Source organism: Acipenser ruthenus, chromosome 1 (assembly GCF_902713425.1).
Source record: "Acipenser ruthenus chromosome 1, fAciRut3.2 maternal haplotype, whole genome shotgun sequence".
Taxonomy (NCBI): domain Eukaryota; kingdom Metazoa; phylum Chordata; class Actinopteri; order Acipenseriformes; family Acipenseridae; genus Acipenser; species Acipenser ruthenus.
The window spans coordinates 52,628,360-52,656,229 of record NC_081189.1 but is presented as its reverse complement, the minus strand read 5'-3'; the positions used below and the strand labels follow the sequence as shown (position 1 = coordinate 52,656,229).

General features: G+C 38.4%; 1 protein-coding gene across 3 annotated transcripts in view; it reads right to left on the bottom strand.

Moving 5' to 3' along the window:
• Window positions 1-27,870, bottom strand: part of LOC117421281 (netrin receptor UNC5C) — a 294,417-nt gene that overhangs the window by 65,461 nt on the left and 201,086 nt on the right. For all 3 annotated transcript variants that reach the window (XM_059026125.1, XM_034035478.3, XM_034035479.3), the window contains 3 exons: window positions 5,842-6,022; window positions 2,556-2,723; window positions 1,069-1,233 (listed from right to left, as the gene is read on the bottom strand). In XM_059026125.1, the coding sequence (XP_058882108.1) occupies window positions 1,069-1,233; window positions 2,556-2,723; window positions 5,842-6,022 (514 nt within the window). The remainder of the gene's footprint in view (window positions 1-1,068; window positions 1,234-2,555; window positions 2,724-5,841; window positions 6,023-27,870) is intronic.

Genomic DNA, 27,870 nt, shown 5'->3' with positions numbered 1-27,870 from the left:
TGTAAGTCCCTAATGTCAAGCTCATAAAACAAACACATTGCACCACAACCATATTAAATATATAGTCTTAAATAATTATTGCATTAATCACAAGGATTTTATTTTTTGTAAAAACTGTAATGGATTATTTTTGGATTGATGCTAATTGACATGAACACCACAGTTAAAAGGCAGACTTATAAAACTGACACATCATTCCAGTCGTACTGGTATGTAAAGACAAGGGATGAAGGGTTCTACTAAGAACTTGGTCTTCCCCTCCCATTTTATTTCTCTGAACAATGTATCTTTCTATGTGCATGGGATTTAATAAACGTCTCTGCCATATTTAGCTTGTTTATCTAGGTAGGTAAATGTGATGTACTGCAGGTTAAACAGCTTTTTCCACAGATATATGAATCCTACAATGCCACCTTAATTCACCAAGTCAACTCTTGAAAGTGGTACCTGTTTCTGGTCCCTGTTAACTAAGACCCTCTTTTGAGTCAGATTCTCATAAGGCGCTGTGGCCTCATGTCTAAACCTCTGGCTGAACCATTAGATGGCCTTATTTAAGTCACATTCCCTTGGGAAGCAGCTATTAGTGACCCACAATATTAGACTTACAGACTTTTGAACTATTCCTGTCTTTTTTTATCTAGCAGTTGAAGGTTATAAATCACAACTTTATGTTCAGTAAGTAACAGAAATGAAATCCAGGGAATCGTCTTTTTTGAATAAATTTTTTGTTATATTATACTGTTAACTTTATACGGGATACTTTTAACATAAGATTATCAATAACAACCTAATTAATGTAGTAACCATATTTAAAACCTTATGGGACATTCAAAATCAAAATCAGATTTCATATGAAAATAAAATTATGCCTACAAAGACATCATCTATTGGCTGTCAAGCTTCTTTTAGTCTACAGCTGTTTATTGTTGCACATAAGCAACCAGATGCTGTCATTCGAAGCTTTTGTACAGACATTATTGCCATGCTATGGTCTAGGGACACCTTAGTAAAGGGCCAGCTATTCAAGTCTTTGGATTTGTGAATTTTTTAAAGGAAGCCAGTACTCACTCTGCATGCATAGCCTGTCGGTGCAGTTTTGGGCCTGTAACACCATTCCTTCACAGTCCTTGCCTCCATTATTGGGTGCTGGCGCGTTGCACTCCCTTCTTCTCCAGTGGGTGCACTCCGTCCCACATGTGGACCACTTGCTCCACTCTGTCCATGACCCGTCCACTTGAGTTTGACAATAAAAAAAGAGGTCAGAGGCTGCATCAGTTACCGAGCCACACAGTGGGATTCGTCACATTTTTACTGCCTGTGATATAATCCTGGCTTTATTTCCTAAGCTTTTTGGAGATCAAGGGCTTTAGATTTATAGCATTTTTAAGCCCAAATGACTCCTAAATCCTATAAATGAAATGGGCCCAGTGGAGACATTTACATAATTTTGGCCTTTTGATGTTGACTAAATGAAATATACAGTGTAAAACAGTTAAGCTGTCTACAGATAACTAATGATCAAAAACATAACATTGTATCCGATTCATTTAAACTTTCTGGTATCTAACAGGTGTATTATCTGCATGCTTCTCAAATACAACAACGTATGTATGAGTAGACGTACAGGGTTTGGACGTCTACTACAACAATGCATTTGATGCACCAAGTTGTTTAAACTTGACAACTCCTCAGTGATTGCCACCATTATAATTTTTGAGGAGCGAGGAGTTTCCATAACACAGAAAATAAGAAGTCTTAAACTGTTTATGAAAAAGTGGCAGTGGCTTTTTTGTTTAATAGTTTTTATATCAACTTCAGTTTGTATGTTCTTTTGCAATTTAACCATCAAATTATCCATCTTTTGGTAAGAAGCATAAGCATTTGTTAAACCACATTATTATTTGACCTGTTGACCTCTAAAAGCAATTAATTTTTTTCCGAAAAGCTCTTTTGTAATAAATAGTAGCATGTATAAGTAAAAACAGCCGAGGCCTGACATCTTTTTACTAAATTACAACATAATTTCCATAACGATCTGCTTGAAAAGTGAAGGAGGGGAAAAGATTTCAAATTTGCAGAAATCTGCTGACAGTAACTGTAAAGATGTGTTTGAATACAATGTCAAGAAATAGTTTCCTTACAAACATATGGATTATTGTTATATATTGAGGCTTCATATCCTAAATTGTCAATTAGGTCATTTCTGTATTCTGTTAAAGCTACCTGCCTAAATAAGATGAAGGAACAGAAGCAAATGTGTCTGTAGAATTAGAGGCCTGAAACATTAAGGTTTTTCTCCAGTGCAAATCCAAACAGTTGGTAAACATTCATAGTCACTCATGGAATAACATTTACAATTAGAATGTGGCATTAATTTTTTTTTTTTTTTTAAGAAAGAAAGCTAGTGTATTCGTTTCATATTATTACTTTTAAAAAAATGTTTCATTGAGAAAAAGTGGTTAAAACTTTTCCCTTGAACAAAAGCTTAGACAGGCAGACAGATAACATGGACAACTTTTGTGAACCTAAACCCCTTTAAACACGTCACTGTTTACCTGGACACAAGGTGGTGCAGGCAAGCTTCTGGACATTCTGTCCCTCACAGAAAGCTCCTCCGTTAAGGGGAGCAGGATTGGTGCAGCTCCGGGTGCGCTTCTGATAACCTCTGCCACAGCGACCGTTACAGACAGACCACTCAGTCCAGGTCGACCAACCGCCATTCACTGTACAAGACAGGATTACAAAGTTCACAAATCTGACAAAGCTCAACAAGTACAGCTCAAGTTCGGTCTCTCGAAACTTTCCTCCATCTATATTCTAGGCTGTACACACATTAGTTTATTTTACTGTAAAGAAGTTTAGATATCCACACTACACTCGCCATTAAAAATAATGCAGTATGTTATATGTTGTTCTGTTTTAATGGGAAGTACCGTTAGCCACGAAGAGTTTAATTACACAATTTCATCCAGATAGTGGAGATTCTGTTTTCACTGAAACATACCCATGTTCTTCCTCTACCAGCTGTGAAGTTTTTAAAATATCTTGTTGAGAAAAATGAGTATATTCTAAAAAATGTAAAACATATTTACCACATTTCAATTTCTATAAAAACTAAATTACTTAGCATAAATGCGTGATTCTTTGACAATCATAATCATACGATGTACACCAAGCGTCAGAAAACTACACCATGATTTGTGGAAATACCTCTAGCCAAGAAATACAACCTTGTTATGGCACATTCTATGCATAAGATCTAAATTTGTTATCTAAATTTGGCAATATCAATACGTGTCTGCAGGTAGTGTACACACTTACAAACATCTGCCCTAGTACTTTGTTTCCTTGGTTCTCCTTTCCAGTAGAAATCAGGAAAGCAGAGACCCTGATCTAGAAAACTAAACACTTATTTTATTTAAAGTTGTAGCTTTATGTCTTGTCATAATCCAGTCAAACCCTAACCTTAACCTCCACTTTACTTATAACATTAATGGTAACCTTACATCTCCTTTCCATGAAACCACTCATTTTAAATATATGGTTACAGCACAACATGTCTGGATTCCAAGCACCAATGGATTTTATGGTGACTACTACCATTTAAAGTGTTAATATACCGTAATTTAAAGTGCTTTGTGAAGAATGTTGTTATATAAGCCACAGTTGATGCTACAGTTATTGATTAACTACATTTGAAACGTTGTCATTATATCTCAGAGAAATGTAGGATTAGTGATGTTAATTAATATATTCATTAAAAAAAAAAAATAATAAACTGAGAACTGTTCTTATGTCCAGTGAAGTCCCGCTACATTGAAAGTCATCCACAGCAAACAGCCATGACTACACCACTAAAGATTACTTAAACTGTAAAGTGTAACTGAAAGCAAACCAATAAAGTACCCTTCTACAGATAAGTGTCACACATTATGCCATTTTGGTAGGATTCAACTTTTAGAGCAGAAAAACATTTTATTTAAATTTAAAAAAATTGTATTGTAACTGACTAAGACACTGTAGTGTCAGGTTGGGTCATAATATCATTTTGTTTATGAAATTAACAGAAATGGAATATACAGGGAAAGGGGGTCCTAAGCCATTATCTGTGTCTGCTTGGTTTCTTGTCACAAAGAATGCTTTTAAAAAGAGTCGTAAACTAAATACTGGACAAGGGGTTTTTCTTCACCAGTCGCTGAATAATTCCTTTGGCGCCAGGGGTGTTTTCCAAAAGGATACAATCCAAAGTTTTTTTTGGACGCGCAGAACAATGCTCTGAACTTTGACAATCTGAAGACCATCAGCCTGCGATCGGCTTGAACAGAGATACCGTTTTAATTTCAGAAACTCTGATCGGGGATAACAACCCCAGTGTTTGCCTTGGTGTGGGAGTCCGCCGCGTAAGACATCTAAAATCCTAAAAGTACTTGGAATCAAATCTCTAACTTAGCCCTGATTGATCACCGTTGACAGAGATTGAAATATATTCAGTCTTTCTTTAAGCTAGCAGTGCCGGAGTTTGCTGTGGAATATCCCAGACATAACCGGACGTGGAATGCACATATTAGTGGAGGAATTACTGTTTCAGTGGAATACCTAAATAGTTAATGACTCTTGTTTTAGCAAAAACATTTCTTTCATTCCCTGGTGTGGAGACACAACATGAAGAAGACAGACCCCGGGACTTGGATTTTTCCTTGCCTGCAGGAGAGCCTTTGCGCGCCTGTTTTGGATGACATTCGAACCAGCTGAAAAGGAGCGCAAGTCTGTTAAGTATTCAGCACATAGTGTTTTTATCCTCTTATGAACTCAAGAATAAGCCAACCTTAAAGTAAAATTAACGTTTTGTTTGAGGTAGAATGTAAGAAAAGAATTATTGCTTTCAATTCATGCTTTGAGTTAATGAACACTATAGTAATTGTTTTGTTGTACTGTATGTGATTCATACAAATTGATGTGGGTTTTACAAGGCAATTATCCAAATAGAATAGAATCCAAATCAGCTGTCTTGATATTAGATAATTATCGTAAGTTTGTCTGGACGCAAAGAGCGTCTTTATCTTGCAAGAGTGAGAATTGCCTTCTGAACAAAAACATCTATATGAGACTTATTTAACGATGCTTTGATTATCAAATATTAACGAAAGTAAATATTTGTGTTACCAATGATACCCCTGTTAAGACTAACCTTCGTCTTAAGTAACTGTCAGTAATGTGGTTGTAACCTTTAAAGGAATCTGCCTTAGATTGTGTTGGATCGCTAAATCAACTGTCGGGAGTGGGGTGTTGTTGTTTATATTTTCTTTTCTGTACTGTTTAGTTAATTCTTCCTTTCTGTATTACTTTAGTTTAGCTGATGCACCTTTAATTTTCCCTTTATTTAGTTTTATTTCTAATAAAACTGTTCCTTTGTATTCAATAGAAGAGATGTCCAGTCTGATTATTTCAATAGAGGTGGGTCCTACATGATTTTGAATTCAAATAAGGTATTATATGATTATAACTTAAACTAGTCCACATACAAATGTACCTTGCACACTACAACGCACAATACTGTACTGTAATACATTTGTTAAGGTTACAACATGGTATGCACAGAAGCCAGCCACTTCCCTTACAAACATTTACTGTGGTATATTGTTCTGCGGCAACAGAATAGCAAAGTGTAGGTGAAGCACAGTGAAAACATGGTAAATGGTGGTGAAGAACATACAGTAAAGCAACAAGGTATTGTTGTAAGCACAGCAGAATCACAGGAAAAGCCTGGAAGGACTGCAAAATCGGCATTCAAATTTACCATGTAACATTTCGATATACTAGCCATGCTGAAGTTCCTCCTACCGTAGACAATGACTGTGGCTGTGGTGCTCCTCCTTTTTGCAACAATGTTCTTGGCTACGCAGGTATAGTTGGCAGTGTCAGACAGACGAGCCTGCTTAATAATGAGGTTGTGGTCTATGGTGATGTAGAAATTCAGATCCTCAGCAGGGTCAATTATTTCCTCATTTTTCAACCACTCAACCTAGACAAACATGTAACAAATATAAAAATGACACAGTAAGTAAGTATTTCTGAATTCAGCAATACTGAGTGTTTATTATTTATGGATAATACAAAAACAGTACAGGGTAGTGAATTGGTGAAGGAAGCAATTATGTATGCTTAAAGGAATATACTGCACATGTGTTTGTGGCTGCAAAAGTTCCTGATACTTTCATAAATGTAATTGTACAACAAGAAAGATTTATGGAATTATTTTGTTAGCTGGAATTTGTAAATGAAATATCGCGGTCCTCATTTCAACTCACAAATATCCTGTTTTTTTTTTTCTTACACATTAAATCAGCTGCACTTCATTAGTCCTACCACCAGGTGGAACATGGGAGCAAAAAATGCATTAAACAGACCAGCAGGAAGCACAGGCCAATACTTTCAGTGTTGCTAAAAGGCACGTTTTGGAGTTCTGCTCTTACCTCAATTGTATTTATTTATTTATTTAGTATCGCAAAGCACTGTACAGTACATAGCAGAAGAACAAACCACAATACATTTGTATGTCAAACATGCAACTGCCATAATCCGACCATTTAAATAACATTTAAATAACATTTAAATAACAGTATACACATAATACAAAAGAAACCATTTTAAAGTTACATTAAAACTCACTAAAATAAGAAAGTCAATTTATAAAAGTGCACTTTTAGTCTTGACTTGAAAACTGTGAAAGGTACCAGAGGCTACCGAAATAACAGCATGTAAAACATGAAACTGAATTCCCAAACGCATTGTGTATGCTAAAAGCTAAAGGCTACATTTACTGCTTTAAATGTGTGTGTGTGTTTTTTTTTCTTCAGTCTGTATAGTAATGCTGTGCGGATATCATTAAACAGCAACAACAATTGTAATGTTTGTATTTTTGCAAGGTTTGATTTAACAAAATTAATATTTATTATTCATAGTCATACTATACTGCAGCCCTGTTTTTTTTTTTTTACCGGGGGTACCTCTATGGGTCATAGTCATGGGGGTAAGCAGGACATTCAGAAATGCACAAATAAAAAGGAAAGTGGATCTCCACTGTGATTAGGGTGGGTGATGGAAAGTGCTCATGAACTTTGCTGTTTTCAACTTGTCGTATCAGTGAAGCACAATGTTTCTGCACTTTTTATAAGTATAAATGCTCATGTAAACATAAATAATAATCACAGTGATAAGCCTATCTACCTAGTACCTTTGTCTGTTCCCCTTTGTTAGGTGTCATGAGCCAGGTCATAAGATCGCCACCTGCCCTCTGATGGTGTGTGACCTAGGGTGGTCGGGACAGACCGCATTGGGTTAATGGGGTGGGACTTGGTGCATATAAGGGAACTGTGTAGCTAAGAGTCAGTCAGGGGAGTTTGGTGCGGGAGCGAGGTATACCGGACAAAGGTAAACAAACTATGAACGTCTGACTTACCTTACCAGGAGGATTAAGAACATAAGAAAATAAAGTTTACAAACGAGAGGAGGCCATTCAAGTGGGTTTGCTGCCGTGATTCTAATCCAGGATCAGACTGAGAAGACGGTAAGAGATACCGTGGTGTTGTTGTAAATAATTGTTGTACATTATTATTGTAAATACGTGTGTGTGTGTGTGTGTTGGCATCAGTAAACCCCAGTCTCTGTCATTACTCTTTCCCACACCCCACCACAGTGCTAATCAAATTATTCTGCCTTTTATTGCAACTGTGGTACCATTCAATGAGTGAAAATTGTAAAGGCCAGGACACACATAAGCGGCGTGATGCCACTGCCTATCAGGCAGCATTTTACCGCCGATATCGCTGGCAATGTTACTGAATGGCGCTGCACAGACCAAAGCAATATAATACCACAGTATCGCTGTGTTGCTGAGCGGTGCTGCTCAAATCAAATCCGATTGATTTTTTCTAGCTGCCACGTGGTACCGTTGATGGATTAACCAATCACAGCTAAGTGGTGACAACACGTGCTTGATAGGAAACCGTTGTTTACGGAGGCTTCCAAGCACCCTGGAGTGTTTGATCCCTCCCATATTGCCTACAAGGATAGGCAGGTCAGTATTTTATACATCGCTCCTGATAAGCATCCTTCCTGTAGCCAATTTGATACTATCACCTTTTGCCCTTTTTATCAGTTTTGTAGTTCATGGCTATTTTTACTAAACAACTGGCTGAGACGGTAAATATATATATATATATATATATATTTTTTTTTATCACTTCAGTGATAGTAGGCTATTTGCTGTCAGCAACGTATTGTATGTTTCTTTGCCAAGTTGATCGCTTATTCTATACATGTAGATGACAGAAAAACAACTTTTATAAACAAACCAGTGTTTTTTTTTTAGTAGATTATATGGAGGGCATTCCAGCTATGGCAAAAAATTTTGCATCACACCGTACAGAATGAACTAATTTTGCTTCATATCGAATGAAACCTGCTGAATAATGTTACGTTAATATACAGTTAGTATAGCTGCTAAATTATGGAATGCTCTGCCTTCGTTTGTCAGGGAAGCAGGGACCGTTACAGTTTTCAAGTCGAGAATAAAAATGCACTTTTATAAAATGACTTTCTTTCTTCTATCTTAGTGGGTTTTAATGTAATTTTAAAATTGTTTCTTTTGAATTATGTGTATACTGTTATTTAAATATGTTATTTAAATGGTCGGATTATGGCAGTTGCGTGTATGACATGTTATACAAATGTATTGTGGTTTGTTCTTCTGCTATGTACTGTACAGTGCTTTGCGATACTTTTGTAAATAAATAAATAAATAAATAAATAAAATTGACGTAAGAGCAGAACTCCAAAACATGTGCCTTTTAGCAACGCTCTGAAAGTATTGGCCTGCGCTTCCTGCTGGTCTGTTTAATGCATTTTCTGCTCCCATGTTCCACCTGGTGGTAGGACTAATGAGAGAGGCAGACCTCAAGGAGGATAAGGAACACCCTGAGGATGGTTCCCTTCCTGGGCTACTTTCCCGGGTGCGTCATGAGCTCGTCCTTATCACAAAGCATGTGGTGAGGACGCAGCCACCTCTCTAAGAGTGTAGGAGTAAGAGACGCAGAGCGTGGTTTTGAAGAAAGGGGCACAAAACTCGCCGAAGCTGAGATTAGCCAGTGCCTCCTTGGCATGCTCTGGCCCCAGGCAGTAAGAGCACCTACCGTGCTTGTCCTCAATAGACATTCCGGCCTTGCATGTCTCACAGGGATAGAACCCGGGCAACATACAAGGAGCAAGCAATGCAGTGTACAGATACAGTTGTACAGGTGCTGCCTCACTCTGCTTATAGATATCGGCCGGGCAGGTGAAGACCCGAGCGGGACTGGTTTGGTACCGGACTGGTGACCTAAGCACCGGTCGGTAGCAGGCTGGAACTGGGTCGGTACCTGGAAGGTACCAGGTTGTTTCAGTACTGGTTCAGTGACTTTAGCACCGGGTCGGTACGGGTCGTGATTTTGACACCGGGTCATTATGATTCCACCTGTTCGCAGTAACTGCAGGTGGCAACGTACAGAGATGCCCACCTGTAAAAGCCACTGGTAAAACCACTCAGTCAGTACCACACATGAGACTGAGGGAAGCCTGCTTATTAGAATGGACTAACAGCCTTTGCAATGGTGATGCTAAAAGCTGTCACCAAAACAGCATCAAGATACTGTGGTTGAATTGCAAGCAACAACAACTGAAGCGAGTATCTCGGTCCTGCGCAGTGCTGCTGAGCCCAACAGCTGCTCTTGCATGTGTGCTTAGAACCACGTTGCAGACAGGCCTGCGCGTGGTATCTGTAAAAAACACACAAAGAGAAAATACTTTATAATAAAAATACAGCCGGAGCTATGCAGCCTGGACGGAGAGCACAAAGTCAGCCGACCTATGATACTGGATCCCTGGGAAGGAGTGGCTCGAGCCGCTGGCTTCACGCAGGGCACAAGGCCGCAGCGGGACGTAACAAACAACAGGCTGTAGTACAGACAATATGTAATTAGTAAAAACTGTTTATTATTTATTATTAATGTGTGTCATACACATTTTAACAACACTTTTTTGGGCAACGTTTAGCCGTATAGCTTGTTGTTCAACTTATGTTAAAATCTGAGCTGGTACCGGAATCGTACAGTGCAGTATAAAAATGACTTGAACTCAATGTAAGCGTTGCGTTTTTGGTATTCCTGAACTTCAGCGTGTAACATCCGCTGATGAAACATTGTGCTTCAGTAGTAATCTGTAACAAACCAGTTTCTAGTCAGATAACACCCTCACACTGACTTCAGTTTTACCACGGTACTCTTCTTTATTATTAATTAATCATTTAGCAGACACTTTTATCCAAAGCAAAATACAGAGAGGTGAACTATACATCGACTGCTGCTGCAGTCATTTTCAATAGGATTTATGACGGAGCACAAGGAGGGTAAGTGACTGAGCCGGGTTTTGAACAGGGAACCTCCTGGTATCAAGCCCTTTTCTTTAACCACTGGACCACCAAGCCCAGCTATTTTTATAGCTGGCTGTGGCTACCACTTTAGCTAAAGGTGATACATGAAATGCAAAAGTGATGGCTATAAATTAACATTCTATATAATACACAACACTTTATTTAGAGATATCTCTAATTAATTTTAAGATATCTCAAAATAACTTCTTGTTCATTCAGATATATCTAATACATTTTGTAGTATCTTGAAAGGACTTCTTCATTTTAAGACATATAAAATATATTTTAATACATCTCTAAATTACTTCCTGATAATTTTATATCTGTAATTAATTTCAAGAAATCTCTAAATGACTTCCTGTTCATTTTAAGATACAGACGTGCTCAAATTTGTTGGTACCCCTCCACAAAAAAAGAAGAATGCACAATTTTCTCTGAAATAACTTGAAACTGACAAAAGTAATTGGCATCCACCATTGTTTATTCCATATTTAATAGAAATCAGACTTTGCTTTTGATTTTTTATCCAACATAATATTGTAAATAATAAAATAAATGAAAATGGCATGGACAAAAATGATGGGACCGCTAACCTAATATTTTGTTGCACAACCTTAGAGGCAATCACTGCACTCAAATGTTTTCTGTAGCTCTCAATGAGACTTCTGCACCTGTTAACAGGTAGTTTGGCCCACTCTTCCTGAGCAAACTGCTCCAGCTGTCTCAGGTTTGATGGGTGCCTTCTCCAGACTGCAAGTTTCAGCTCTTTCCATAGATGTTCGATAGGATTCAGATCAGGACTCATAGAAGGCCACTTCAGAATAGTCCAATGTTTTGTTCTTATCCATTCTTGGGTGCTTTTAGCTGTGTGTTTTGGGTCATTATCCTGTTGGAGGACCCATGACCTGTGACTGAGACAGAGGTTTCTGACACTGGGCAGTACGTTTCGCTCCAGAATGCCTTGATAGTCTTGAGATTTCATTGTGCCCTGCACAGATTCAAGGCACCCTGTGCCAGGCGCAGCAAAGCAGCCCCAAAACATAACCGAGCCTCCTCCATGTTTCACTGTAGGTATGGTGTTCTTTTCTTTGAAAGCTTCATTTTTTCGTCTGTGAACATAGAGCTGATGTGACTTGCCAAAAAGCTCCAGTTTTGACTCATCTGTCCAAAGGACATTCTCCCAGAAGGATTGTGGCTTGTCAATATGCATTTTAGCAAATTCCAGTCTGGCTTTTTTATGTTTTTCTTTCAAAAGTGGAGTCCTCCTGGGTCTTTTTCCATGGAGCCCACTTTCGCTCAAAAAGCTATGGATGGTGTGATCAGAAACTGACGTACCTTCACCTTGGAGTTCAGCTTGTATCTCTTTGGCAGTTATCCTTGGTTCTTTTTCTACCATTCGCACTATCCTTCTGTTCAATCTGGGGTCGATTTTCCTCTTGCGGCCGCGCCCAGGGAGGCTGGCTACAGTTCCATGGACCTTAAACTTCTTAATAATATTTGCAACTGTTGTCACAGGAACATCAAGCTGCTTGGAGATGGTCTTGTAGCCTTTACCTTTACCATGCTTGTCTATTATTTTCTTTCTGATCTCCTCAGACAACTCTCTCCTTTGCTTTCTCTGGTCCATGTTCAGTGTGGTGCACACAATGATACCAAACAGCACAGTGTCTACTTTTCTCCATTTAAATAGGCTGAATGACTGATTATAAGATTGGAGACATGTGTGATACTAATTAAAGAAACTAATTAGTTTGAAATATCACTATAATCCAATTATTTATTATCTTTTCTAAGGGGTACCAACAAATGTGTCCAGGCCATTTTAGAATATCTTTGTAGAATAAGCAATAATTCATCTCTTTTCACAGCTTCTTTGCTTTATTCTATGACATACCAAAGGCATGCAAGTATACATGATAAAATAGCTTTTAATTTCATCATTTTTCAGGAGGAATGAAGCATTATTTCAATGAGCTGTAAGGGTACCAACAAATTTGAGCACGTCTGTATCTCGAAATGACTTTGTGTTAATTTTAAGATATCTGTAATACATTTCAAGATATCTTGAAATGACTTCCTGTTCATTTTAAGATATCTCCATTTAGATATATCTTATAAAAACTTGGGACCCATGTGTTGTGAATAAAATAGATTCTGTATTTGTGTAATGTATTGTACTGTGTAAGACAGCACACTACATTACTATACTTTATTGTACTGGGAAGATACTGTGCCGATGTATTTATAAAATTAAATTAAAGGCCATTTGGTAGATCTTTACATTTCCAGAAAACCATTATTTGCACAGAGTTCAAAATTCATAACCCTCAAAACAGACACATTTAATATAGCATATCTTGAATAAAAGCAATATGTCCATAGCTAGCTTTATCACAAGGTTGTCCTGGTATGGTTCAGTCCTGGCCTATTCTACACAAGATCTTAAATCTGTCAAGATGTGCTGCCATAAGAGAGACAATGTTTAAATAACTGTTTGAAAGCTGAGGAATAGCATTACAGTGTGTTGCACCTCTCAACCTCTTTTCTTTGATTTGCCCCCCTTTACAGCCCCAGACAGATGTGCTGAGTCTAATTATTCTCTGATTGGTCTCAGGAGACACATTAACATAATTGGCACATTTGTTCTAGTTAACTGAGGGAAATTGTCACATGCCATCCAACATCAAGTGTTGGACTGCATCTGTCAGCAGGATGAAAAAAATACACGGAGACACACACACAATAAAAATAGACTATCAACAGAGTCATTGTTTTGTTGCCACAGCTCCAGGACATCCAGGGGCAAAGCAAGAACAAAATTAAAATGGATGCTAATAGACACCAAACATATATAATACAGCTTCCCAATTACAGTTTAAATAAGTTTTGAGTATATTAATCAAACAAGTGGTTAAATAAATGGGGAAAGCTATTATGTGCCTATTATTTGATTCAAACTCAATCAAGCCAAGCTAACATTAATTTGAATTCCAAATCCCACAGTGGTGCAAGGTCTTTGGTGAAATACCAGCAGTTCCATTGACAATATATTTATTTCCATTCTCTTTTAAAGCGATATGCTTTAAAATGTGTCAATTCTCTAGTACATCTCTATGCCAGAATATACTTGAGCATGGCATTATGTTATCACCTGGTCAGACTTCCCCAGTGCTCTCAGCTCTCAATACTATTTATTTTGTACTTCTGCCAATGTTTATCTAAACTGCTCATGAAATGCCAGCATTCCTCTTCTGTGCAAATTCAGTTCAATGGAATAAATGGCAAATGGGCCCCCTACTGTGTTGAAAAAAAAGCATAAAAGGGGGTGGCAGTCCAACTGAGATTTCCTGCTATTATCACTCCTGCCTTTAATTTCCACTTCCTACGCCACACACCTGCTGGATTTACGCCTTCAGATCTTGTATAATGCCATGACGAAGCCTGAATCATGAACATCTGAAATACAACAATTCCCATAAATATCAAGGAATGGATTTCTAAAGAACTGATAGCCATTAATACTTTTGATATCTTTGGTTGCTCATATCTGAAGTGCAGGTTCCTTCTCTGATCTTCCTGCCATGCATTTTTATATCTTCAACTGGCTCAATTACAGCTCCTTTGAGCAGCTAGACAGCAGGGGCGTGCCGAATATGAATATTATATTCTGTATATGTAACAGATATCACAGTTTTTTCAAATAACGAATTAAAATAGATCATTTTGGATTTGTATCTGTATGTCTTTGCCCTCTGACTAACACTTCCTTATAGATTGCAGTTGGTCTGCTGTAATGTCAATCAAGTCTGAAGGGAGACAATCACAGCTTTGTGGGGGATGGAGCAATCGTGCCAATATATACCATTGGCCATTTTCTCCTTGTTCACTTATGTTATGTGGTCAAAGAGAAAAGATTGATTGATGTATTTATTTATTTATTGCATTTATATAGCACTTTCTGACATGAGTCGAGTCTTTGACATGCCAAGCTCGAGTCGAGTCGCGTCACTAAACTGCTCGAGTCAAGTCTTTGAAATGCCAAGCTCGAGTCGAGTCATGTTACTAAACTGCTTGAGTTGAGTCTTTGACATGCCAAGCTCGAGTCAAGTCTCTGACATGCCAAGCTCGAGTCGAGTAGCGTCACTAAACTGCTCGAGTCGAGTCGCATCACTAAACTGCTCAAATCGAGTCTTTGACATGCCAAGCTCGAGTAGAGTCACTAAACTGCTCAAGTTGAGTCGCGTCACTAAACTGCTCGAGTCGAGTCACGTCACTAAACTGCTCGAGTCGAGTCGAGTCTTTGACATACCAAGCTCGAGTCTAGTCACTAAACTGCTCGAGTCGAGTCGCATCACTAAACTGCTTGAGTCGAGTCGAGTCACTAAACTGCTCGAGTCGAGTCGCGTCACTAAACTGCTCGAGTCAAGTCACTAAAATGCTCGAGTCGAGTCTTTGACATGCCAAGCTCGAGTCGAGTCGAGTCTTTGGCATGCCAAGCTCGAGTCGTGTCACTAAACTGCTCGAGTCGAGTCGAGTCTTTAAACAAAATATATACGTCAAAATGTATTTACGTACAGTATGCTGTATCAACTACAGTGGTTTGCAGAAGTATTCACCCCCCTACAAAGTTTTCACATTTTGTTGGCACCTGAGCATATTCCACGACGCTTTCAAATTAGACTTTACATGTAGGATCTACACAAACAACTACACATTGATAAAGTTAAAAAATGCATATAGAATATAAAGAAGTAAGATTTACAGAGAAAAACAGATTAATCTCAGTTGCATGAATATTCAACCCCTTTGCTACTGCAGACCTAAATCAGTTCAGGTGCAAATGATTTGTTTGAAAGGTCACCAAATTAGTGAAATGGTTTCAGCCTGTGTGTACTCAAAGTGGTTTAACTTGTAGATAATTTCCCTCAGGCATATAAAGACTTCCAAGTTGCGACTCACATAGTGATCCAACAAAGCAACCATGGAGACCAAGGAGCTTTGGAAACAAGTCAGGGATAAAGTGGTAGAGAGGCACAGAGCAGGAGAAGGGTACAAGAACATTTCAGGCGCTGATTATCCCTCTCAGCACAGTGAAGTCCATCATTATGAAGTGGAAGATGCATCATACCACCCAGACACTACCCAGATCAGGTCACCCTCCCAAACTGAGCAGCCGGGCAAGCAGGAAACTGGTTTGGGATGTCACTCTGAAGCCAACAATGACCTTGAGAGATCTGCAAAGTTCTGTGTCTGAGATGGGAGTCAATGTTCACACATCAACAATAAGCCAGTCCCTACACAAAGCTGGCCTGTAAGGATGGGTGGCAAGAAAGAAGCCATTACTCAATAAGCCTCATCTTAAAGCACATATGGAGTTTGCAAAAAATAATGTAGATGATACCGCAGACATGTGGAAAAAGGTTTTGTGGTCAGACGAGACAAAAATTGAACTTTTCGGTCTAAATTCCAAGCGTTACGTCTGGTGCAAGCCCAACACTGCATGTCATCCACTCAACATCATCCCAGCTGTCAAGCATGGTGGTGGCAGCATGATGTTATGGGGATGCTTCTCTTCAGCAGGGACTGGGAAGCTTGTCAGGATAGAGGGAAGAATGGATGGTGCAAAGTACAGGTGAATCCTTGAGGAAAACCTGTTAGAGTCAGCCAAGACTCTGAAACTGGTGAGGAAATTCACATTTCAGCAGGACAATGACCCGAAGCACAAAGCCAAAGCCACTCTGGAGTGGTTGAACAAAAAATTAATTAATGTCCCAGTCAAAGTCCTGACTTGAATCCAATTGAAAATTTGTGGCGAGACTTGAAGATTGCAGTCCATCGACGATCCCCAACAAACTTATCAGAACTTGAGCAATTTTCCCGAGAAGAATGGGCAAAAATTTCACCATCCTACTGTGCAAAGCTAGTAGAGACCTATCCAAAAAGACTCATAGCAGTAATTGCTGCAAAAGGTGCTTCTACCAAGTACAGACTTTATTTTGTTAGGTTTATTGTATATGGTGGAGTGTGCTGATCATTACAATATCTGGTTAGTTACAAATGTATTTTATTTTTCAGCACTATAAAATTGGTTACTATATATATAACGGATACCCATTTTTCAGTAGTTCCCTTTTTTGCCCTATACTTAACATGGGTTTTTTGCTCTCATATGCAGGCTACATGCTACTGCATTTCTGTACCAAACAGAGTAAGGTACACGTGGTCTGTGCTGAGGTAGGGCCTTTCGAAGGTTTGGTGAAAAAATATGAAACTGTTCCTGAGTTATTAATATTAAGAAGATAACAGACGAACATCCAGGACTTTTGGAAATCCTCTCAGCAAGGAATCCCGCCCCTGAAGGAGTGTGTTTGTTACACGAGCCGTTTGCTGATTGGGTCAGCAAAACTGTGCGCACGTGACGTCAGGACACTGTGGGATCTGTAGTTCTGGGGGAGCCTTTAAATAATGCAATCACATAGACACACGCTCCCGTTTGAACTACAAGGTGAATGAGCATTTAAATATATACTATACAGAGTCTGCGGAGCGCCACTTAATGTGAGGGCAGCAATAAATAACTTAGTGAAACGTTTAACCCCTTGCTATTGGAGGTACCTGGTATGTTCTCAAAAATGCTCAGTGCTGCTAAGGTACGTCTTAATTAAAAATAAATAAATAAATAAATAAATAAATAAATAAATAAATGATAGATATATATACACATTTTCAACGGAGATGCAGAATCACATTGCAAGTGCAGTTTAAGATTACATTTAATAGAATAGTTTAACAGTAGCCTTAATAGAATCACATTGTAACTACAGATTAGACTGAAATAATCATTGTAACTGCAGTTTAACCACAATGTAGTACAATTCCATTGGAACTGCAGTCTAACTCCCACTGCAGTAAAATCACACTGTAACTGCAGTTTAACATTACATTTAATAGAATCACTTAAAAAGTGACTTTAGTGAAGAATGAGCAATATGTTAAATCCTTGCTCTCAATTGTAAAAACAATTATTTATATCATGTTGATGATTTATTTTGTTTACTGTTAATGAAGATTGCATTATAAATTTTCATTAATAACTGAGAATGAAATAGGTTTTATGGACAAAACTTAAGAGGCATTTTGAGACCTTGTAAAATGAACCTTATGTGATGTTCATAAAAACCTGTTTAAACTGACATTACTACATTACGTTAAGTCACTGATGTTGTGTAGTGTGAACCCATCTTAAGAGACACTTCATTTCTTACAATTATGCATCATAGATTTCAAAAACTCTGTAGACACAAATTATCAACATTGTTTTACTATTTTGCTCGAATTACTGAGTTTGCACTCTTTGCATTAACATGACTAATACAATGTGATAAAATGCAGCAGTCATGTATGGAACACCACCACAGAAGTGGTGTAGTTTATAATTAAAATAAAAACAAAACAAGGAAATTCATTGCAAAAAACTATGTTATTGCAGCAGTTAAGGTTGAACTTGTCGCCACAAAAGCAAGGAAATGTGGCAAAGGAACCAGACAACACAAGCAACCGCAGAATGCTGTCATCAGGTAAGACATAGAACAATGCAACTCTTTGCAGATGACACAAGAGTCATCCATCATCATGGTCTTACCTGATGACGGCAGTCTATGGTTGCTTGTGTTGTCTGTTTCCTTTGGCTGCATGTGTGGGGGTGGGAATGGCGAGGAGTTCAACCCTAACTGCTGCATTAATGTAGTTTTTTTGCAGTGTGTGTGTGTGTGTGTGTGTGTGTGTGTGTGTGTGTATATATATATATATATATATATATAGTAAAGGAGTGTACTATCCAAACAAAAATATGGAGGCTTTAGAACCCTGGGGTTAGGATAGGACACTCCAGAAAAAGAGAGAGAGAGAGAGAGAGAGAGAGAGAGAGAGAGAGAGAGAGAGAGAGAGAGAGAGAGAGAGAGAGAGAGAGAGAGAAGCATGTTGTAAATTGAAACAAGAAAAGAATAAAGGGTTTTAATTACCGGTAAACGGACTAGCCGTTCAGTTATAGTTAGATTCTTGCAAAAGTTAGTTAGTACTCCGAAGGGAGTTAGGTTTTTGTTTGTTTATTTTTTTGTTGTGAAGAAAATAAATATATAGGCACCGTCCTGTTCATTTTAAGAGATGTTGGAGTGTTTTCTTTTTTTTTCATAAAAGACAGGGTTGGCGAGGTTGATCACCGAATTACACTTTTTATTTGTATCCCTAACTAACTCTGGACAGCTACACTGTTTACCTGTAAGGTTTCTTCCTCTCTTTTACAATTCCTTCTTCTCACTCTGTAGTCTCTACTATTCATTGGCTCCTCTCCCCTATAAGAGCTGCATAATCAGAGACATTTTATACCCCATTTTTAATTGCTTAATAATCCATTTAATTTCATTACCTTCACCTGAATACCTTGTAAAAGGGCTAACCCCAGGTGATGCTCTGATTTCTGCAGACCGATGGCCAGCACACTGGTACTGCATTCTACATTACACACTTCTTTTACAGAAGTCCTGTATAAGGGAATAATGCTTTATTGTGACTTACAAGCAGTGGAAGGGGCAAGGCAACACAAGCAACCACAAGCGGCCATCATCAGTTAAGACGACCAACATACAACTCTCTGCAGATAACAGAGACATGATTTAATTTACCAGCTTTTAATCATTAAAGAGATGATTCAACTTTAATTGTGAATTGTATAATTGTGATATGAATCGACTAACAGCAAATTAATCGCTTATCTGCTTTTAATTCTTAAGAAATGTTTTTTAATTTGATTAATACTTGTATAATGTGATGTGCATTGATTAATTAGAAATGTTGTCATTCTAATTGTGATTCAACTAACTGATACGTTGCTTCTCTATTTAGGTGGCTCCTGTGATGATTTTACTCAATCTGATAAAGAACTAGCGGTAGAAATAACTTTGTATTGTCTTCTAAAGCTGAAATTTCTGGACTTTGTCGGAGAGAATCTTCATATCACCAAGGCTATGGTTTTGAGAGTTGAAGTGCTTTGAAACGGGTCTTGATTGCAAGAAACAGTATGTGGGTAAAACCACCAATCATCTGCATACTCATTTCAGAAACCATAAATCTGCCATAATCACCAAACGCTCGATTATCTTGGGGACCTTTCAGCACACACCAAGTAATGGTCTTAATGGTAAATATTCTCTAAGGTAAGTAAGTATAAGTAGCAGTTGAAAATACTTGCCATTTCAGAAGCACTGGTTTAGCCAACGACGGTTTACTTGGCGCCATGACCAGGTGCTACGATGTTTGGCCTTAGCATTGGAAGACAAGCATAATATGACCAATAAGTTGCCACCAGTTCCATCAAAACATTACGCACAAAAAACAACATTCCTCCGCCCAGAAGAGCTACCGCCAAGAAAAGGTGTTAAAACCAAGCCTCGCCCAGGACAACTGGAAGCTGCTAGAGACTGGAAAATGCTGGCAGATTTTGGTCAATGGCTTATTTTTCCACCTGAGATTGCCACCACTAACCTTCGACCAGATATTGTCTTGTGGTCTGGATCAGCATGCCTTGTTCACCTGGTAGAGTTAACAGTGCCATGGGAGGATGAGGCGTATGAGAGGAAGAAACTGTGGTATGCTCTAGCCGCTGAAGCAGAACAGCGAGGATGGAGAGTCCGGGTTTACCCAGTGGAGGTGGGTTGTCGAGGATTTGTGGCACACTCTACAACCTGGTTTCTCAGAGACGTCGGATTCAGTGGCCAAGAGTTGCGTCGCACAGTGAAGAACTTATCTGAAGCAGCAGAGAGGAGCAGCAACTGGCTGTGGTTGAGATGGAAAGATTCTGGTTGAGGATCTCAATCACAATAGAAAAAAAGAAACGCTGATGTACGAGTAAGTAAGCTGGGCTGAGTTGAGTGGGGGACGGAGAGGGGTGATGCTGGGACGCCAGAATCACCGTCGAGCCCTCTTGAGGTGTCGTGGGCTAGTCAACGAAACACCGAGGATGGAAGGTGCCCACTTGAAGACCCCAGAGATGTACCCTACTTAGCTCAATCCAGACGGTTGTCATGCTGATGCGCTGGGGAGAACGCACTGTGGTTGATCCCCGGAGCCAGCATCACAGCCGTTGTGTGTGCTGATGCACTAGGGAAGCAAAATAAGCTGATCCCTGGAGCCAGCATTACATTTCAGCCATCAACACCAGGCAGAAGGATATCTACATCATCATATGGAAGGAAACGCAAATGGATGGAGACACAGATGGATCACATTAGTTTACTGTAAAGCTACGTCTTAGTTGGTGCTTATCTTGGCAAGAGCCAAGTTCAAATCAGCATGAAATTTTATCATTTACTCTCATGTAATGGAAATCATTACTATACAAAAATTTTGAAGCAAGTGAAAAGGCGAAGACATTTTTTGAGATTTATAAAACAATTTTAGCAGTATACATTTCACAGTATAAACTTAGTTTGACGAAGGAGATAATGATGCAAGCAAATACCTACACTGTGTTTGGTTTGATAGACTGAGTAGTACACAACAAGCTTCAACATGAAAACTTTCCATGCAAGCCATCTGAAGAAATGGAAGACTATGATTGGCTAATAGACATGATAATCATAACTACAGAGGGGACAAGAGTGCATCTGCCTCTTCCAAGCATACTTTGGTGACTAAGTGGAGAATTTGGATCGGACAGCTGCCTCTGTAAACCTATATATTTATATATATATATATATATATATATATATATATATATATATATATATATATATATATATATATATAAAAATAAACATATTTATTTCAAAATGTCCTCTGACGAGCTGCCACTGATGTACAGTGGTAGCCAAAACTAGCTATTTACCTGTTGTAATACTGTAGCAGTGTAAAAATGTTGCAGCTTTGCAATCTGTTTTTTAAGACTTTAAATCGGTTGCACTTCATCAGCCCTGCCACCAGGTGGCAAAACACTAGAATGACCAAGGTGATCATTTTGACCGTTTTTGGAATTTAAATTGAAATTGCTGTGCGTGTTTTTAAGATAAGGAGCTGTGCTTTCGTGGCTTTTCCTAAATATATGTAGTCAAACCTGCTCATGTGACCACCTTTATTTAGCAACCACCTGGTCTAAGCGACCACATTAAATTCCTCCCAATGATATTTGTGCTTTTATTGAACTGTATTAAGCGACCACCTGTCTAACACAACCAGCGACCACAATTGTCTTACCCAGCAATGGACTCAAACCTGTATTAAGCACCCTTACACAGGGCTATTGCTATAAGACAAATATGGTTTTAAATGGTACATCCTAAATGGAATACAGACTTTTAGCGGTCTTTTATCTGTAATGAATAAAACAACAGCGCTCTCTTGTAAAGGAAGAGAGAAAATGTGGAGAAACAAAAGGCCCTCCCTAGATGACAGAATTAAAGTTAATAAACTTGTAAAGACAGTAAGTGCCAAAAAAAACTGCTGAAAAATTCGCACTAGAAAGACGCAGACACAGCATTTTGAAACGGAAAGAACTAGGGCTTGAAATTTTAGGTTTTTATTTTTGTTTACCTGACCGTGTTTTGAGCCAATTTAATATCTTAATTAAACAGTTAATTACTAAACACAATCACTTCTTTTTACCTTGATGTCCTGATCCACGTGGTGATTCTGTTTCACCTTCTTCATTATTGGAACACAAGAGCAAACAATGACATTAAATCACTTCCCCCGGATGCTAGTTTAACTTGCATTTCGTTCTCGCCTTGCCTAGGTAGCTTCCAATGTGTCCGTTTCGTGTTGTGTTGTTCTTTTTCGTTAATTTAACAGAATATTCTCATAATTAGGATGTAGCGGCTTAAGACTTCAAGGCAAACTGTTAAAAGGAAAATATACACTGAAACATTCAAGCCATACTTATAAGAGTATGAAAACAATGTGCGCTGTAATCGAAAAAGATCTTATGCTTATGCTGGCGTCGGTTTCAGGATGCAATGAATCAACACGTACCTGAAAGGCAGACAGAGGCATTGAAATTTGCAAAGGATTTAAAACATTTTGTGTGACCTGAGACAGGCAAGCATTCATTACTTTCACAAAATAATTTGTTTTGTAAATGCATTATCTAAATGAATGTTATTAAATGACATACTTCCTTTTGTTCACACTACATCTTCTGGCTTTTACAATGTATGTAAGACATACATAATTACAGGAAAGCATGTCACAGACAAATTCAAGAGACCACTTGTGTTAAGAGGCCTGTGACAAGGATGACAGAGGTTTGAGACTCAGAGACAATTTAAAGTTCAAAATAAAGCTTTTTAATAAACAAAAAATACAAAATAAACAGGCACAAGGGCCAAACAAAAAGGCTTTAAACACAAAATAATAAACACAAAACAAAACTTACAAATAAAGCTTCCAGGCTGGGCATTGCCTTCACTGGACCAAAACTAACAACACAGCACACACTACTCCTTCTGGAACTCTCTCTCTAGCCAGGGCCTCTCCCCTGGCTTTTATCCCGTGGCTGGAGCCCAATGAATCAATAATTGCTGATTATTCAATTAGGACTCCAGCCACATTCTCACATGTTTTCCTGGTAGGGAGTCCCCCGTCACAAGGCCACTATTAGACTGTCCCTTGAGTGGTCTCTTAATACTGGTTTGACTGTACTAATTACCCTGACAAAGACAGAATCGCATAGCTGCGAAAATTAGCAAGATAAAATACTGTCATACCTATTCTGACCAGGAGCGGTCAATTTGACTGACATATAAAACATTATAAAAGTTAAATGTTAAAAGTATTGTTTGTGTACTGAAGTTTGATTCTATCAGTCTGCATTCCTCAAGTGAGCTGTCTGTTGACATTGCTATTGTTTCAATGAACCTCTGATAGCCCATTAATCAGCCTTGTCAGCTCACGACGCCAGGCTGTCTGTCTGCACTGGTACTAGAAGTCACTCGTTTTTCTAAGAAATTCATTGCTACCCCAATACACATTGCAAATGGATCGCTGGACAGCAAAGCAGTGTTTTTACCAAACAACATTTTGAAAAGCTCAGTATCTGTGTGATTTGTGCCAGCACTTAGACTTTGTAAACAATTGTAAATGAAGCCCATTCTGTTCAAATGTTTATTTATTCATGTCATTTAGATTATAGTATGTCTGTATATAAACACATAGCTTGCGTACATGCGCGTTATGTAGGAAATATAAACCCATTTATTTAAAAAAATTGTGATAGTTACTTACATCGTTTCAGTTGTACAGTTTTGTATGTACATTATATAAATGTATATACACACATTTGACTGAAGCCCATTCTGTTTAAATGTTTATTTATTCGTGTAATTTCGATTATAGTATGTCTGTATATAAACGCATAACTTTGGTTGCGTATATGTGCTTTGTTATGTAGGCAATATAAACCTACTTATTAACAAAAATTGATAATTATTTACATCGTTTCAGTTGTACAGTTTTGTATGTATATGATATACCTCTATATACATTTCAAATATTTGTTTATTTAATTTTTTTACTGTTTTTTGAGGATGCGCGTTATGTGATATGTCTGTATATAAACACTGTATCACAACATCACCACAAGTCCAAGACCACGGCGACATCACTGCACCAGCTATTACAGCGACTGCCCATAACAGCACTACAACATCACTGCGCTTACATACAATTCCCAGAAGACTCTGCAAAGTTCACAAACGCGTCACTTACCAGGTACTCCCCCCGCCCCCCTCAGTATGCAGGTTTTAATATGACCTAGCAGTGTCAGTAAGACTTGTATTGCACAATTGCAAAGCAGTTGCATTCCAGGTTTTACTACCAGCCCCCCATCCCATTTCTCAGAGTGTCTATTTCTCAAGGAAGAAATAAACAGTGGTTCTTGTTAACGCTATTTTGGCCCCAAAACTGCCTTTGGTGTGTTTCTTTTGTCGGCTGCCGCCACAATATGTATAAACGTTTATTTGCCCGTTTAGCAGGGCACCTAAAAATGTAATCCTGTAAACTGCTAGAGAATAGATTTATACCGTGTGTGTGCGTATACCGTGGTCATCCAAAGTTTACAAACCCTAATTTATGGAAGTGTAACACCCTTAAATTAATGTTGAATACATGTATATAATACATTCCTATAAACACCCATATTTATTTATGGTAAATATATGTAGATGGTACATTCCTAAAATCTGGTACATTCCTAAAATCCCCCTATTCTTCTGTTTTCTAATATAAAAAAATTCCAAAACAAAAAACTGTCAGTTCAGCTTGTTACAGTTACGCTGCTTTGTTTGTGTTGTGCTCTTGTAGCCCTGAATAAATATATTTTCAAAGAAACAAAAAATCACCATTTAATGTGTATAACAGAAGCATACATTGGGATACTTTTGACAAACAATTGTGGATATTGGCCAATTTCAATATACGCTGAGCCCTTGAGGGTGGAAGACTCACTCAAATAATAATAATAATAATAATAATAATAATAATAATAATAATAATAATAATAATAATAAAACTACATGCCCAGCAAGTACATAAAGGGAAATTATATGACTACAATATTTAAATTTAAAACAACAAAAGCAAGCTCACTCTGGATAAAAGTGTCATGCTAGAAAGAAAACAGTGGGTTCAGTAGGGATACTTGCTCTCATTAGGACTGAAGTCATTGTATTTTGTATCTTGCTCTTAATTGTACTGTAATTCTTGATATGTATTTTTTGTATACAACTGTACGTCGCACTGGGTAAGGGCGTCTGCTAAGAAATAAATAATAATAATAATAATAATAATAATAATAATAATAATAATAACAACAATAATAAAACAGGGCAGAGAAGCAAGGACAACCATATAAAGTGAAGCTCTTTATTTAAAAAACAAATCTGTACAAAATATATATAAAAATAAATCCAAACACGTCATGTCATTGTATCGGTCCCCAATCCCGGATGTCCTGTGGAGGAGTAATCATACACAAATATTTATATCAAAACACATGCTGAATATCATTCTGCAACAAGTGAAAAACAAACAATATGGGCAGTCGCTGTAATGTCCGTTGCGGTGATGTCGTAGCGCTGTTATGTGCAGTCGCTGTAGGCTGTAATGGTCGGCGCTGTAATGTCCGTCTCTGTGATGTCCTAGCACTGTTATGGGCAGTCGCTGTAATGTCTGACGCGGTGATGTCGTAGCGCTGTTATGTGCAGTCGCTGTAATGTCTGACGCGGTGATGTCGTAGCGCTGTTATGTGCAGTCACTGTAATGTCCATTGCGGTGATGTCATAGCGCTATTATGTGCAGTCGCTGTAATGTCCGTCTCTGTGATGTCCTAGCACTGTTATGGGCAGTCGCTGTAATGTCTGACGCGGTGATGTCGTAGCGCTGTTATGTGCAGTCGCTGTAATGTCTGACGCGGTGATGTCCTAGCGCTGTTATGGGCAGTCGCTGTAATGTCTGACGCGGTGATGTCCTAGCGCTGTTATGGGCAGTCGCTGTAATGTCTGACACGGTGATGTCCTAGCGCTGTTATGGGCAGTCGCTGTAATGTCTGACGCGGTGATGTCGTAGCGCTGTTATGTGCAGTCGCTGTAATGTCTGACGCGGTGATGTCCTAGCGCTGTTATGGGCAGTCGCTGTAATGTCTGACGCGGTGATGTCCTAGCACTGTTATGGGCAGTCGCTGTAATGTCTGACGCGGTGATGTCCTAGCGCTGTTATGGGCAGTCTCTGTAATGTCCGTTGCGGTGATGTCGTAGCGCTGTGATGTGCAGTCGTTGTAGGCTGTGATGGTCGGCGCTGTAATGTCTGATGCGGTGATGTCCTAGCGCTGTTATGGACAGTCGCTGTAATGTCCGTCGTGGTAATGTCCATCGCGGTGATGTCACAGCACTGTTATGGGCAGTCGCTGTAATGGTTGGCGCTGTAATCTCCATCGCGGTCATGTCGTAGCGCTGTTATGGGCAATCACTGTAATGGTCTGCGTGGTAATGGCCCCCGCGGTGATGTCGGCTCGGTCTTGAATTCGCTGTTATGTCATGTAACCTATAAACACATTTCTCTTCAAATGTCTGTTTATTTACAATGTTTCGGTTGTGTAGATGCTTTACATTCAATTGTTTGTCCTTGCATTATAATATATATGTTGTTTTTAATACGCTGGTCAAATTGACCGGTCATGGTTGTTCTAGGTATGCCTATAAATGCGGTCGTTCTAGTGTAAACAAAACAGAAGGAACTGCTGCGGACTTTAAAGTCAATAATGCATTTTGTCAGAGTGTTGCTAAACTGCATATGGTTTGGAATTGATTATTCACGCTCGTTCAAACAAAAGTAGTTCTAGTTATTGAACAAAAATCAATATAGCAGGCTGTATAAAAAGTGCTTACAAGTATAAATACCCCACAAAAGCACAGTTTTTAGGCACACAGGAGCTGATCAGTTCAGCAAGACTCTGAAATGATCTGCAATGTCCTTATTATAATATTAACCACCCAGCTGCTTATCCCGTAATTTCCACGTGGAGCGCATGTGAGTCCAAATTTGTCACTCCCGTGAGAATAGCGTGCAGGGGCTTATATGTGCATCTGCAAAGTTTAACACGTCTTTCTAATGTGCTTCAATGAAAAAATAAGAGCACTGTATTGTAAAAATGTATGCAGTTTTGTCTTTTACTGGCAGATGGCAGCAGTCCCTAAGAAATGTGCTTGACAGACCAGGTCATCTGTATACACACAGCTGAGAGTGAAAAATGGATGCCTGTGTATCTACAGAGAATAAAACGAGGAGATTTCTTTATTTATTTGTTGGTGTTACAGGTTGTAAGGAAGCCTTGTCAGGTTTGGTACTGGTCAAAACGACCTATTTATTTATTGTACCTACACTTCACAGATAATAATTCATATAACAGTGCTAAAAACCTGTGCCTGAAACTGAGGAAGATACTGTATATGACATGATTGTAAAGTTTTCTGATGTATATGTGCTAGATAAAGACATTTAAAGTACGTCTGCTTTGAAATCTATCACACAAAAAATTATTTCTAAAAAGTGATATGCCTGCACAAGTATTATAATATTATTATAATGCTACCATTGTAAAAAAAAATGTTATTTATACTTGTATAATGCTACAATTGTAAACACATTGTTGTTTTGTTATTTAAGTTCTATTGAAATACTGTATTTCCCTTTATTATAATCACAATAAACAAGTGAGTATTTGAAAAAAAATATAGCAACACTTGTTATTTGAGGGCTAAGAATGAAAAATCTGTTAAAAAAGAGAAATTGCCAAAATAAATGGGCAGCTGGGTGATTAATGTAAATCTGTATTTATACTACCTGTACAGTACTTGTACACT